This window comes from Somniosus microcephalus, chromosome 19 (assembly GCF_052327205.1).
Source record: "Somniosus microcephalus isolate GS21.2 chromosome 19, FLI_Smic_1.0, whole genome shotgun sequence".
Lineage (NCBI taxonomy): Eukaryota > Metazoa > Chordata > Chondrichthyes > Squaliformes > Somniosidae > Somniosus > Somniosus microcephalus.
Window position 1 is genome coordinate 67,515,714 of NC_141005.1, and position 16,349 is coordinate 67,532,062.

The 16,349-nt window shown below is 43.2% G+C and overlaps 1 protein-coding gene across 1 annotated transcript in view; it reads left to right on the plus strand.

The window, feature by feature from the left end:
• The first annotated feature begins 241 nt into the window (after window positions 1–241).
• The window catches only part of LOC147104596 (RING-type E3 ubiquitin-protein ligase PPIL2-like), a 193,272-nt gene continuing 177,164 nt past the window's right edge, over window positions 242–16,349 (plus strand). The window contains exons 1-2 of the mRNA XM_085961990.1: window positions 242–353; window positions 12,088–12,121. Coding sequence (XP_085818116.1) covers window positions 351–353; window positions 12,088–12,121 — 37 coding nt within the window. The 5' untranslated portion in view covers window positions 242–350. The remainder of the gene's footprint in view (window positions 354–12,087; window positions 12,122–16,349) is intronic.

Sequence of the window (16,349 nt, forward strand, 5' to 3'; positions counted from 1 at the left end):
TGTGGTGATGACCTTGTTTGTGTTGATGGTATTTTGTACTAAACAAGGTTACTTCATAACAGGAAGTGGTTTCTGCAGATCAGCACCTCCTACACCAAGGCCGATTGGCATAAAAGAATCTATAATTATACTCCTGGTTTACTCAAACTTCCACGTGTCCTAAATACTGATAACGAGCAAAATACTGCAGATACTGGCAAGATTGAGGGGTTTCTGATTACATACGAGAAAATAAAGTTGTTTCTTTTCTCTGAATTTTATAGACTCCAAAGGCATGTGAAAATTTCATCAAACTGTGCAAAAAGGGATATTACGATGGAACAATCTTTCACAGATCCATCCGGAACTTCATGGTGGGTCTATTGCTCTTGTTGACGTGTAACCTGCTCAGTGTGAGATGTGTTTGAAATGCCTCTTGTAAAATATCGCTCACTGTATTGCAAGAACAGTGGTCAGTGCCCCAATTAAAAAAAAAAAAATATTTAAATAGTTTCATGAACCAACCAGTTTAAACCAGTCTTTATATTGTAGGTTTCATTTAAGTCAATGAGAGAAAAAGACAAAAACAGACCATCTTTTAAAATTTGGCAGATAGTTCTTTTTTTAAGTCTGCCTTGCTGAAAGCATTTTATGAGTAGTGCTCACGCCAGGTGTTCAACTCTCACAACTTACTCTCGTGCCCATCTTACATTAGGGTTCATTCAAGTTCTCATAGTTATTGCAAAAGTACAAACAATATTATTCTGTCAACTCTTCTAAATACTATTAAAAAAAATAATTTCCCTAGCTCAAAAGTGGTAAAATTATCCTGATGGTTTTTTAAACACAGATAGTTTTTGATATAATTTTTAAATACATAATTTATTTACTTGTTATCCTATAGTCCTAATTAAAATATATAGATTTGAATTCAAAGCTTTAAAATGAAAATTCACAGACCATGAATTTCTGCGTGGAGAGGCTTTTACGTTCTAGCCTCGCTCTGTCTGACATGGTGGCGTACAACCCAGGCCAGTGATTTTTAAAAGATTGCTTTATTTCACTGTGAGCCACCTTTATGTTTCCTTAAACTTCCTGTTCCCAACCTTTACCATCTCTTGAATTCCTTCCTATTTACTAGTTTGCTGCTTACTGTTCCCTCGTGATAGTGCAGTGCTGTTGGCTGGCATTCCCCCAGTGAGATAGGGTTCCCTGCAATGTAGGGATAGGTATGAGATTGTGTGTACTGTATGACATAATAAAACTCCCTACGCACTTGGTTTGAGCATAAAGCAAGGTTTTAATCAACTTGTTTCAGAACATGGAGGTCTAGTTGTACTTCACTAGTTCCTGTCTTACAAAATGTCCCTGGAAAGCTGGGGCCCACGCCTGAGTATTTATATTCCTTGGACGGCGCCACCAGCTGGCCGTCCAGCGTTATTTCATGAGTAGTTTCTTGATGATGAGATTTATAACACTACAAATTCACAAGATTGGTATAATAGAGTGCAACTCTGCAAAAACACCTCAAACTTTTGAGGATTTGGGTCAGGCTTTTGTTTGAAGATCTTGAAAACTAACATCGTACAGAGTATAGCAACATCTGTCTTCTGTTTTATGAATGGCATATCTTTGGAGTAATTAAGTACAAAAGAGAAAGAAACCTTTATGAAATAGCAAGCTTTTGTGTTAGTGCTATCTAGCCTGGAATCAACACACCGACCTTTTACCTTTGGGGTTTGATTGACGTGGTGAAAAGTCTTTTTTCTGCCTCTGACAGCAGTAAGTGCCCTACCCTGAGGCAACTTTTGAACACATCCAATCCTTAGTGAACACAAGTCCACAGTATAAAACTAGTCATAATTTAGCATTCTTGCTCAGAGACCATTCGGGTAGCTGGCACTGGGAATGGTAACATTCACACCAATGCATTTGGAGTTCAGGCATGCTGGTGCAGAGCAGATGGAGAATTATCTGTCTCTAGCCTAGGTTATACTTGAGTTGGAAGTGCCAGATGGTGTTGCTAGGAGTAAAATCTTTAAATGGCGCCTTGCCAGCATCACCCACATCCTAACTAGTTTTTTTTTAAAAGGGAAAAAAAATTCCATTCCCACTTTACCAATTTTGCAAACCAATTCAGAATGTGAAAGATGCCTGTCCATTTGTTTGTTTTGGCAACTTCTTAATTATGTGATGTTAAAAATGATTGTTTAAAAAAAAAACTTAATACAAAACAATATTTTGTATGTTACAAAAGTATGTTAATCTAAACATTGGCAGTCAAAATTAAAAGGTTCGCAGCTGTTTATCTGGAAGAAAGATATTGTTGATTCTAGGCATTCCAATGTTGCTGATTGGTCTGTGGTGGCTACATGATCACATGGTTTGCATGAACCAATCACACCTCAACAATCAATTTCACTACAACACTCGACAGTCATTTTTTCTCCGCCCATACTTCCCTTTTTTAATCCAACTTCCCAATTTTTTTCTGATTTACTTCATTTATTTTTAGCGTTCAATTTTAACAGTTTTTAAGCATTTTCCGCTATTTTATTTGTCCTTTGCGTTTTAGACTTCCTGGTCATCCTAACCCTATCAGCCTTTGTGCTCCCGCTGTCTGAATCTCTCCTCCCTCTCAGCCAACCAAGTATCAAGGTCCCACCACTAGACATAAACTAGTATGTAATTAAGATGTGTTCATAATTATAAAAGTGCACTTCAGATGGTATTTTACTTAAAATGTAAACAGTTGTTTGAATATCACTAGTGTGACAATTTCACCTGCTATTAAATATAAATTTTAAACTATCAGGGAGTGTATGGAATGAAAAAATTCTTCAACTGAAATTTGTGGTGTTAAAGGTTGTTAGTGTTGAAAGTGATACAGAAATGTGCTGAGAGAGTCTGCAGTGCTTTTAGTTACACGGTACAGAATGTCACACTGATGTAGTCAGAGAGCTCTGCTGGTTAGGATTAAGATACATTGCAGTAGTTGGGTAGAATTTGCATCTACGTAATGCTCTGCTTGATTTGGAAGTGATTGATGAGATGGTGCAGAGGGAACTTCACTCTGCTTCTAACCCCTGCTATATATAAATGTACGAAAAGAATAACTGGAGAAAGCCATCTTGCCCATCAAAACCTGCCCCATATAGACATGGTGCATGCCATCAACCCACCTCCCCCTGGGAGATACAAAGTAATATCCGAGACCAATTTAGGAAAAGCTCTGATATTTCTATCCAACCCTTTAGGGCAATCAATCAAGTTCCAAGAGGCTGCAGTCATAGAGTCATAGAGTTTTACAGCGCAGAAAGAGGCCCTTCGGCCCATCGTGTCTGCGCCGTCCATCAATCCCTGTCCAGTCTAATCCCATTTTCCAGCATTTGGTCCATAGCCTTGTATGCAATGGCATTTCAAGTGCCCATCCAAATGCTTCTTGAATGTTGTGAGGGTTCCTGCCTCTACCACCCTTTCAGGCAGTGAGTTCCAGACTCCAACCCTCTGGGTGGAAAAAGTTCCTCCTCAAATCCCCTCTAAATCTCCTGCCGCTTACCCTGAATCTATGCCCCCTTGTTATTGACCCCCCTACTAAGGGGAAAAGTTCCTCTTTATCTACCCTATCTATGCCCCTCATCATTTTGTACACCTCAATCAGGTCCCCCCTCAGCCTCCTTTGCTCCAAGGAAAACAACCCCAGCCTGTTTAGTCTTTCTTCATAGCTGAGGCGCCCCATCCCAGGTAACATCCTGGTGAATCTTCTCTGCACCCTCTCCAAAGCAATCACATCCTTCCTATAGTGAGGCGACCAGAACTGCACACAGTACTCCAGCTGTGGCCTCACCAGCGTTTTGTACAGCTCCATCATAACCTCCCTGCTCTTATATTCTATGCCTCTGCTAATGAAGGCAAGTATCCCATATGCCTTTTTAACCACCTTATCTACCTGTTCCGCTGCCTTCAGGGACCTATGTACATGTACACCAAGGTCCCTCTGACCCTCTGTACTTCCTAGGGTCCTACCACTCATTGTGTATTCCCTTGCCTTATTTGTCTGTCCAAAATGCATCACCTCGCACTTTTCAGGGTTAAATTCCATTTGCCACTTTTCCGCCCATCTGACCAACCCGTTAATATCGTCCTGTAGCCTGAGGCTTTCCTCCTCGCAATTTACCACCCCACCAATTTTCGTGTCATCCGCGAACTTACTGATCATACCTTTTACATTCTCATCCAAATCATTAATGTAGATCACAAACAGCAAGGGACCCAGCACCGATCCCTGAGGTACCCCACTGGACACAGGCTTCCAGTCACAAAAGCAACCTTCGACCATCACCCTCTGCCTCCTGCCACTCAGCCAGTTTAGGATCCAACGCGCCAAGGCCCCCTGGATCCCATGGGCTCTTACCTTCTTGACCAGTCTCCTATGCGGGACTTTGTCAAAAGCTTTACTGAAGTCCATGTAAACCACATCCACAGCATTTCCCTCATCCACACACCTAGTCACCCCCTCGAAAAATTCAATCAGATTGGTCAGACATGATTTACCCTTGACAAAGCCATGCTGACTATCCCCGATTAATCCTTGCCTCTCCAAGTGGAGACTAATTTTGTCCCTCAGAATTTTTTCCAATAATTTCCCTACCACAGATGTTAGGCTCACTGGCCTGTAATTCCCTGGTTTATCCCTGCTACCCTTCTTGAATAATGGTACTACGTTAGCTGTTCTCCAGTCCTCTGGTACATCCCCTGAGGCCAGAGAGGTTCTGAAAATTTGTGTCAGAGCCCCTGCAATCTCCTCCTTTGCCTCACACAACAGCCTGGGATACATCTCGTCCGGGCCTGGGGATTTATCCACTCTTTGGCCTGCTAAAACCGCTAGTACCTCCTCCCTCTCGATGCTAATATGTTCAGGTATGTCACAGTCCCCTTGCCTGACTTCTATGTCTACATCGTCTTTCTCCATAGTGAACACAGAGGCAAAAAATTCATTTAAAACCCCACCTACTTCATCTGGCTCTACACACAGCTTGCCACTTTGGTCCCTAATGGGCCCTACCCTTTCCCTGGTTATCCTCTTGCCCTTAATATACTTATAAAACATCTTAGGATTTTCCTTTATTTTGCTCGCCAGTGTTATTTCATGGCCCCTCCTCGCCCTCCTAATTTCCTTTTTAAGTATGCCCCTGCACCTTTTATACTCCTCTAGGGCTTCTTCCGTCTTTTGTCTTTTGTAACTGCCAAAAGCCCCCCTTTTTTTCCTAATACATTTTTGTATATCCCTTGTCATCCAAGGTTCCCTTTGCTTGGTCCCACCCTTGACCTTTACAGGAACATGTTGGCGTTGTACTCTCTCTATTTCCCTTCTGAAAGCCTCCCACTGTTTTGATGTGGATTTTCCTATAAGTAGCTGCTCCCAGTCCACTTTGGCCAGATCCTGCCTTATCTTATTAAAATCGGCCTTCCCCCAATTTAGAACCCTTATTTCCGGGCCGTCTTTGTCTTTTTCCATGACCACCTTAAATCTCACCGAATTATGGTCACTATCGCCAAAATGCTCTCCTACTGACACTTCCACCACCTGCCCGGCTACATTCCCTAGAATTAGGTCCAGTACCGCCCCCTCTCTTGTAGGACTTTCTACATGTTGGCTCAAAAAGCTCTCCTGGATGCACTTTAAGAATTTTGCACCCTCTAAGCCTTTCACACTCTGACTATCCCAATTTATATTGGGGAAGTTGAAATCCCCCACTATTATTACCCTATTATTTTCACACTTTTCTGAGATTTGCCTACATATCTGTTCCTCTATCTCCCCCTGACTGTTTGGGGGCCTATAGTACACTCCCAGCAAAGTGCTTGCCCCCTTTTTGTTTTTAAGTTCTACCCATATGGCCTCATTAGAGGAACCCGCTAATATATCATCCCTCCTTACAGCAGTAATTGACTCCTTAATTAATATTGCAACACCCCCTCCCCTTTTACACCCCCTTCTGTCTCGCCTGAAGATTCTATACCCCGGAATATTGAGCTGCCAGTCCTGACCCTCCCTCAACCATGTCTCCGTGATAGCAACAATATCGTACTCCCATGTGTTCAACAACAACTTCAGTTCATCCACCTTATTTGCAAGACTCCTTGCATTAAAATAAATGCCTTCCAGCCCTGCCATATTCCCTTTTGCCTTCACATATTTGCTCTGCCTTCCCTGCTGACTTGTTTTTCCCTCCGTATTTGGCTGTACATCACCCCCTACTATAGCTCCACTCTGTATCCCATCCCCCTGCCGAGTTAGTTTAACCCCCCCCCAGCAGTGCTAGCAAACCTCCCCGCAAGGATATTGGTTCCCCTCTGGTTCAGGTGTAAACCGTCCGACGTGTACAAGTCCCACCTTTCCCAGAAGCAGACCCAGTGATCCAGGAAACTAAAGCCCTCCCTCCTGCACCATCCCTTTAGCCACGCATTCATCTGTTCTATCCTCCTATTCCTATACTCACTAGCACGTGGCACCGGGAGTAATCCAGAGATTACAACCTTTGAGGTCCTGCTCCTTAATCTTGCCCCTAGCTCCCTAAATTCTTGCTGCAGGACCTCAACCCTCTTTTTACCTATGTCGTTGGTACCAATGTGGACCACGACCCCTGGCTGTTCACCCTCCCCCTCCAGAATGCCCTGATGATACAAATATCGAGTCTGTACTAGACATTCTCCCGGGATCAGTGTCACCAGTCTCTCTCGTAAATGGACTCTGTCCCTGATAATCAGGGGTGCACCTTTACTGCCTAATATCTAGCCTTACGATATTGGTACCCAGGGGCTGTAACAATTAAACTACTTGTCATAATGCTAGAGTCCATTATAAAAGATGTAATAGCAGAGCACTTGGAAAACAGTGACAGGATCAGACAAAGTCAACATGGATTTACAGAAGGTAAATCGTGCTTGACTAATCTACTGGAATTTTTTGAGGATGTAACTGGTAGAATAGATAAGGGAGAACCAGTGGATGTGGTGTATTTGGACTTTCAGAAGGCTTTCGATAAGGTCCCGCATAAGAGATTAGCGTGTAAAGTTAAAGCACATGGGATTGGGGGTAAGGTACTGACTTGGATAGAGAACTGGTTGGCAGACAGGAAGCAAAGAGTTGGAATAAACGGGTCTTTTTCCGAGTGGCAGGCAGTGACTAGTGGGGTACCGCAGGGATCGGTGCTAGGACCCCAGCTATTCACAATATGTATTAATGATCTAGACGAGGGAACTAGATGTAATATCTCCAAGTTTGCAGATGACACAAAGCTGGGCGGGCATGTGTGCTGTGAGGAGGATGCCGAGAAACTCCAGTATGATTTTGACAGGTTGGGTGATTGGGCAGATGCATGGCAGATGCAGTATAATGTGGATAAATGTGAAGTTATCCACTTTGGTGGCAAAAACAGGAAGGCAGATTGTTATCTGAATGGCAATAGATTGGGAGAAGGGGAAGTGCAACGAGACGGCAGCACGGTGGCATAGTGGTTAGCACTGTTGCCTCACAGCGCCAGAGACCCGGGTTCGAATCCGGCCTCGGGCGACTGTCTGTGTGGAGTTTGCACATTCTCCCCGTGTTTGCGTGGGTTTTCTCCGGGTGCTCCGGTTTCCTCCCACAGTCCAAAGATGTGCGGGATAGGTTGATTGGCTATGATAAATTGACCCTTAGTGTTAGGGGGATTAAATACGTGGGGTTACAGGGATAGGGTGGGATATGTGTTGGTGTAGGGGTTACGGGGATCGGGTGGGATATGTGTCGGTGCAGGCTCGATGGGCCGAAATGGCCTCTATCTGCACTGTGGGGTTTCTGTGATTCTGTGAGACCTGGGTGTCCTTGTGCACCAGTCGCTGAAGGTAAGCATGCAGGTGCAGCAGGCGGTTAAGAAGGCAAATGGTATGTTGGCCTTCATAGCGAGAGGATTCGAGTACAGGAGCAAGGATGTCTTGCTGCAGTTGTACAGGGCCTTGGTGAGACCACACCTTGAGTATTGCAGTTTTGGTCGCCTTATCTGAGGAAGGATGTTCTTGCCATGGAGGGAGTGCAGCAAAGATTCACCAGACTGATACCTAGGATGGCAAGAATGACATATGAGGAGAGAGTGGGTCATTTGGGTTTATATTCGCTGGAGTTTAGAAAAATGAGAGGGGATCTCATTGAAACTTATAAAATTCTAATAGGACTAAACAGACTAGAAGCAGGAAGGATGTTCCCGATGGCGGGGGAGTCCAGAACCAGGGGTCACAGTCTAAAGATAAGGGGTAAGCCATTTAGGACTGAGAGGAGGAGGAATTTCTTCACCCAGAGAGTGGTGAACTTGTGGAATTCTCTACCACAAAAGGCAGTTGAGGCCAATTCATTAAATATATTCAAGAAGGAGTTAGATATATTTCTTAAGGCTAAAGGCATCAAGGGATATGGGGAGAAAGCAGGGACAGGGTACTGAATTTGGATGATCAGCCATGATCTCATTAAATGGCGGAGCAGGCTCGAGGGGCCGAATGGCCTACTCCTGCTCCTATCTTCTATGTTTCTATAAGAACTGGATATTCTAATCTTGCAGGTGCCACCAAAGGAAGGATATACTTGCCTTAGAGAGAGTGCAACAAAGGTTCACTTGAATGCATCCTGGGATGAGGGGGTTGTCCTATGAGGAGAGATTGAGTAGACCCTGCCTATAAGGAGAACTTCACCGAGTCTCTTCGCCGGGAGCAAGCGGAAGCCAAGCGCAAGGAGCGCACGTCAACTCAATCACCCCACCCACCCGACCCTTCAACCACCGTCTGCCCCACCTGTGACAGAGACTGTAAGTCCCGCATTGGACTCATCAGTCACCTGCGAACTCATTTTTAATGTGGAAGCAAGTCATCCTCGGCTCCGAGGGACTGTCTAAGAAGAAGAAGGAGAACAATCCCAGCTTCTCCAATCTCTCCACCTAACTGAAGTCCCTCATCCTTGGTATCATCCTGGTAATCCTCCACTGTACCCTCGCCATGGCCTTGATATCCTTCCTAAAGTATGGTGCCCAGAATTGTACACTACTCCAGCTGAGGCCTAACCAGATATTTGTAAAGCTTTAGCATGACTTCCTTGTTTTTGTATTCAATGCCCCTATTTACAAAGTCATGTATCCCATATGCTTTCTTAACTGCATTATCAGCTTGCCCTGTCACCTTCCAAGGATTTGTGATTATGCACCCCCAGGTCCCTCTGCTCTTGCACCCCCCTCAGAATAGTACCATTTAGATTGCCTCTCCATGTTGTTTCCTCCATAGTGCATCGCTTCAGACATCTGCATTAAATTGCATCTGCCATGTGTCTCCCCATTTCACCAGTCTGTCTATGTCCTCCTGAAGTCTGCTACTATCCTGCTCACTATTTACTACGTTGACAAGTTTTGTATCATCCGCAAACTTCAAAATTGTACTCTCTATACCCAAGCCCAGGTAATTTATATATAACAAGAAAAGCAATGGTCCCAATACCGACCCCTGGGGGACCCCACTGCATTCTTCTCTCCAGTCAGAAAAACATCCGTTCACCACTGCTCTCTGTCCCCTATCCCTTAGCCAATTATGTACCCAAGTTACCATCGTCGCTTTAATACCATATGCTTCTATTTTTCAAATAAGTCTGTTATGTGGTTCTTTATCAAATGTCTTTTGAAAGTCTATATATACATATGTGTCAGGATGGCCGAGTGGTCGAAGGCGCCAGATTCAAGGACTGTTAATCCTTGCCTTACCAAAGGTTGGTGAATTCTGGTCCCTTTCCAGGGGCGTGGGTTCAAATGCCACTTCTGACATTACCTTATGGGGATAGTGCAGGAAAGTGGAGTGGAGGTAGAAGATCAGCCATGATCTTATTGAATGGCGGAGCAGGCTCGAGGGGCCGAATGGCTTACACCTGCTCCTATTTCTTATGTTCTACTGCACTACCTTCATCAAAGAACTCAATCAGGTTAGTCAACACGATTTACATTTAACAAATCCATGTTGGCTGTCCCTTATTAACTCATGCTTCTCCATGTGAGAATTAATTTTGTCTTTGACAATGGTCACTAGTAGTTTTCCCTCCACTGCCGTTAGACTGATTGGCCTGTAGTTACCAGGTTTATTCCCCTCCTTTTTTGAACAGGGGTGTAACATTTGCAATCCTCTAGTCCTCTGACACCACTCCCATATCCAAGGAGGATTGAACGATTGTGTTTAGAAGCTTCTGCAATCTTCACCCGAGCTTCCCTCAGCAGCCTAGAATGTATTCCATCTGGACTGGGTGACTTTTTAACTTTGAGTGATGCCAACCTATTTAGAAGCTCCTTTCTATCTATTTTCATCCTATCCAATATCTCCACTTCCCCCTCCTCCACTGCAACATTAACTTCATCTTGTTCTTTTGTGAAGACAGATGCAAAGTACTCATTCAGTATCTCCGTTATGCCCTCTGCCTCCACAAGTTGAGTTCCTTTATTGTCCTCGGCTCCACTATTCCTTTAACTATCCTTTTACTTATTATATGTTTATAAAAGATTTTTGGGTTCCCTTTTATGTTGCTCACTAATCTTTTCTCATACTCTCTTTGCCCTTCTTGTGTCCTTTTTCAATTTCCCCCTCCACTCTCTGTATTCTGCCTGGTTTTTGATTGTATTCTGTGCCTGACATTTGTCATAAACCTCCTTTTTCTATTTTATTTTAACCTCTATTTCCTTTGTCATCCAGTGAGTTCTAGCTTTGGATATCCCATCTTTCCTCCTTAGGGGAATATGCTTGGTTTGTAATCAAACTATCTCTGCCCCGAAGGCCTGCCATTGCTCATTTACTGTTTTCCTGGCCAATCTTTGTTTCCTATCCACCTGTGCCAGATTCCGTCTCAAATCACTGAAATTGGCTCTCTTCCAGTTGGGTATTTTCACCGTTGATTTTTCTTTGTCCCTTTCCATAACTATTTTAAACTTAATTATATTATGATTACTATTACCCAGATGTTCTCCCAGTGAAACACACTCCACTTGCTCTATTTCATTCCCCAGAACTAGATCCAGCACTGTTTCATTCCTCACTGGGCTAGGAACTGTTTAAGAAAGTTCTCCTGTACACATTTTAGGAATTCTTCACTCTCTTTGCCGTTTACTCTGTTTTTCCCCCAGTCTATATTATGGTAATTGAAGTCCCCTACTATTACTTAGCTATTATTTTTACATTTCTCTGAAATTCGCCCACAGATTTGCTCCCCTATCATCTTCTCACTATTTGGGGGGCTATAGTAAACACCCAGCAATGTAACAGCTCCTTTTCTGTTCCTTAACTCTAACCAAACAGATTCAGTTTTTGAATCCTCTAGTATATCATTCCTCTGTAGAAGTGTAATATTATCCTTGATCAATACTGCCACCCCCTGCTTCTGTATATTTTTTTCCTTCCCTATCCCTCCTGAATGCATTGTCGTTTCTGTGTACTTTGTTTCCTAGCTCGACAATAAGCCAAATGCTTGATATCTGATACTCTCTCAGCTCTCTGCCCAGGGTTTGGCCAGTAGGGCAACCAGTTAGCCCACTGCTGCCTTCTCTTTCCTGGGTGAGGGTTCCCTGCAACTATCCCCTGTTGGTAAGACTGAATGGGCCATCCCAAAATAATGTGTGGATGTTCAGATGTCCTCATCGTCTCCCTCCACCTTAACTGAGCGATATCTTGTCATCTGATGTTCCTCGTCAAGCCCTCTGTTCCTCTCACACTTAGTTGCTTCTTGTTCCCAGTTTCATTGTTAGGGGCCATCCTTTTTCATTATGCTCCTGTCTTTGGGAACTCCATCTCTAGATCCTCAGTCTTGTCACTTCTGTGCCCGCTTTCAAAAACCTCCTCTGTACACTTCCCTTTTACTGTACCTTCACGCCCCTCCCCGGCTCACTCGTTTCTATTTTTCCATTCTGCTCAGTGCCTACTGTATACCTCTGCAATGTAAAACAGTCCCCAGATTTCTCTCCCCAGTGTAGAATGCTATGAGAATTTTTTCTGTATGTGAGAAGCGCTATAGATATTCAAGTTGTTGCTACTGTTAAGGAAGCTTCTTTCTTTTTCCAGATTCAAGGAGGTGACCCCACTGGTACAGGCACTGGTAAGACATGGTCCATATTTGATTTTACATTTAATGCTGCTAACAGCTAGCTGCCAGTAAATGGTGTGTGAGAGAGAGAGAAAACTAAGGGAATACTTCAAAGTTCTTCCTGTCATGGAAGCATTCTATTGCTGCCTCTGCAGCCTGGTGCTCTGGATGCTCTACAAGCTGCTGTTGATAGGCTGTGCTGTAGCATCTCCACTAGTCTTCTGCACTGCACCTGAGTATTTATCAGTAATGCAGTGATTGGTTTTGAATCATTCAATGTGTTTCCCATGCTCTGTACATTAATGAAGTCCTGGCTCAGTATAATATTTCACATTATAGTTACACAAGGAAATGTTTCTATATCTGTAAAGCACTTTGAGGCGTTCGGTAGTCGTGAAAGGCGCTATATTAATGCAAGTGTTCCTTATCTCTGCATCCATTCATTTTTATAATGCGGCAGTGTTATCTTGTAAAGGTTCCTTTTAAACACTTTACCTTTTTACAAACAAAGCAAGACACAATGACACGATCGATGCAATGTGATCTCAACACACCCTCACCTTGGGCAGCTTTATGTTGATAACACTTTCTTTATTTGGCAACGTGGGAAGGGAAATTTGTTGTATTTTCTTCATCTGATCAAGAAGGGAGATCGAGGACAACAACATGTTCCTTTCCTTGATGTGTAGGTCCAATGACGAACATGCAGAGTACTGATTCCAGGTACACAGGAAGGCAACACCACCCAGCAACAAACATTTGGGTTATCAGAGCTCCTAGTAATTGTGTCGGGACTCTGTCACTCAGCTCTTCCTGGCGTAGAGTGGCATCAGGCAAGAGGAATTTGCTCTTGTAGCTTCAGTCATCAGTGATAATTTTGGAAATGAGAGACGTCTCTCACTGTTTTGAGAGAATAGGACACATTGGTCATCCTACATATTCATGGAGTGTGATGGACCATTATCAGGGCATTGTGTGCAATGAACATTGCAAATCTGTTGTTGATTCTACCCTTGGCAAGCGTAGCAAAGTCTGCATTGGCAAAATTGGCTGCCCTCTGCAGACATGGCTTGCTCAGCATTGATGCGAGTGGAATAACTAAGGCTGTGAGCTGGCCGTCTCTTGCAGCCCATGTCATTGGGGAAGGTCATAAGTTGAAGTCAAATTGGTTTATCCTGTAGAATATGAATTGTGGCAAGAAGCATTTGAAATCGAGTGTAGTTGTTGACTTCAAAGAAGGACAAGTCATTATCTGGCTGGCTGCAATTGGATTTGTCTAGACAACATGCAATCTATATACCTGCAGCTGTTTTACTAGCCCTGAATTTGCTACTATTCAACAGCTTATCTTCATTTTTTTGTTACTTGAGAAGATGCTGTCTGCCAAAGGGGTGAAATGTTGAATCTTGCCTTTTATCTGTTACCTTTTTATCCTTTTATTTCCCCTTCGTCAAATAATTGTCACCAGTGGTGAATAACATGTTTTCAATCACACTCAAGAATTCCACGCGCTCTACCATTTTATTGAATCCATGTGGTAAAGGCTCGTACTGCCACAGATGCCAACGCAGCGACAGACTTCAGAGCCCTGCCGCGATACTAATGCCCCTCTAATTTACATTGATAAATTCAGTTACTTTGCCACCTTTACCCCAGCCTCAGTATTTCCCACAGGAACTACTTACAGCATGCAATCCTCCAGGCAGGAGAGCATGGTGTTCAAAGCTCCATCTCCAGCATTGATGCATTATTCTGGCTCCCCACCAGTGTAGAATATCACCACTGATGCGTGTTCAGTCCAGCAGCTGCTGAAAGTCAGTCTTGTGCTATCCCAGGTGTAGCGGGGAGTCCTGGGAATCAAACTAATTGAGAGGCAGGTGTATGCCCTTTGTACTATGCTGTTTGGAACTGGGACTTTTAATGAGATTAATTGCACACTTTGGTTCAAGTGAATCAGAAGGTCTTGGAGAGGGAAATGATAAAAACACATCCCTGCCAGAAAAAAGATATCTGCTAATACACTGTTCGTCATTTATTACGCAGCAGTGATCACTGAGGCTGATTATACAGTTATTGATTATAATCTGTATTTGAGGAACCAAGTATTGTCATTTTTATGGTTCCCAACTACTCCAGTCACTTTAGGTGGGCCTACCTCAGGAAGGCAGGGGTGAAATATTTTAAGAAACTCTGACGACAAACTAGATTACTCTGGGCAACATGGTGTATAACACTAGTTCTGTACAAGTCCTTACAGAGGTTGTTTATAAAGCCTGTACCATCGGACCCAAATTCTTAAGCTGCAGATTGTGCAACTCAGAAAATGGTAAAAGAAGCAATTGTTTGAACTGATGGGGGCCTTTACATTTTCCTAAATGAGGGACGGAGTGTGCTGCAGCAAGGGGCACTGCTGTAACTTTTTAATGGAAAAAATGGTTTGTTGGAAATAATGAGAAACTGCTTGCAGTGCACTGACACTCTACCAATATTTAACACGGACAGCAATCTAAATCACATTTTACTGCTGTTACACGATAACTCAACTCATCCCTTTTAACAATCTTCAAAACAAAAAGTAGATTTTATCCTATGAAACGGTGTCTACTGGTACTACTGTGAACTTTTGTCTAATAGCACTAAGTAAAACTCAGCTGGGTTTGATTTCAATTGACAACACCTTGCAGAGTTGGTTTAAATGTTTGTCAGCATGTTTAAAGTGGGAGTTCTAGGCATAACACCCTGGCGTTGGCTCTTTCCAGCATACAAGTAGGAGCTGAGGAGGATGACCTCTTAACATGTTCTCGTCCAAGCCCATCCATTTGAATATGTTGCAGTTTTATAGCAGATGTTCTTCGCAGTTTTATAGCAGAGGTCCTTTTCAGTTCTGCACTTTACATTCTTGCTCCCCTGCATGCTTGCCATAGCCTGAACAAAGGTATTCCGCTCCGTGAATTCACAAACCACATGTTCCTTAAGTTTCTCTCTGCCTCAGCAATGAATGCCTTCAGGACAGATGATCCTGGGAAGGGCTGTTAACCATCACCTTCTGTACATCAAGAAAATCTTTATTATCAGGCAACTATGAGGCAACTCAGTTTTTTCCTTTCTTAAATGGATTGCTTTTAACTAAGGTACAATACATGTGTCGAAGTTAGCTTCCAGGACAAAAACTGTCATAACATAAACAATGGAAAGCATTTTATTTAAGGACCATTATAACAAATCATGTAAGTCTGTGACCAATTTAAATAACATACAAAAACATAAAAATAAACTTGCCCTGGGATCACCTGCGGCAGTCACAGCTATAAACCACTTCACCCCAAATCCATATTAGCACTTTGGACAAAAAATAGTTAAAACATCAACGGACCTCCTTGCTTCCCTGACCTTTGTCTATCACATGATAAGTTACGGAAGAGGAAGGCTGTTTGGCCCACATTAGCAGCCCATGCATCCAGAAAGACCCTACAGGCCTCCGTCACAGCATCTAACTGTTTCTTAAATGATGCCAGGTTTTTACCACCTCTGTCCTGCCCAGAACTCCATTCCATGTGTAATGAAGAATTTCCTGACAGTCCTAAATTTGCCTTTTACCAGTTTGAACCTGTTCCCTCATGTCCTACAATTTAATTTGAACCAGTGTCTTGGATTTACCTTTTCTCTATCATTTACAATTTTATATACCTGTAGCAGGTTGTCCATTCTTTATTCATAAGGTAAACTCATAGTTTATACGTTAGATGTAGAAAAGAGGTTTCCACTTGTGAGCACTCCAAAACTAGGGGTCATAAATATAAGGTAGTTACTAATAAATCCAATAAAGAATTCAGGAGAAACTTCTTTACCCGGAGAATGGTTAGAATGTGGAACTTGCTACCACATGAGGTAGTTGAGGCAAATAGCATAGATGCCATTAAGGGGAAGCTAGATAAGTACATGAGGGAGAAAGGAATAGAAGGTTAAGCTGATGGGGTTAGATGAAGTAGAGTGGTAGGAGGCTCGTGTGGAGCATAAACCACCAAGTCTGATTGCGGTAATTACAGAGGAGTTTCCCTGCTGTCTGCCACAGGGAAAGTCATCGCAAGAATCCTCCTCAATCGCCTTCTCCCAGTGGCCGAAGAGCTCCTCCCAGAGTCGCAATGTGGATTCCGCCCACTAAGGGGCACAATGGACATGATCTTCACCGCACGACAATTACAAGAGAAATGCAAGGAACAGCACCAACCGCTGCACATGG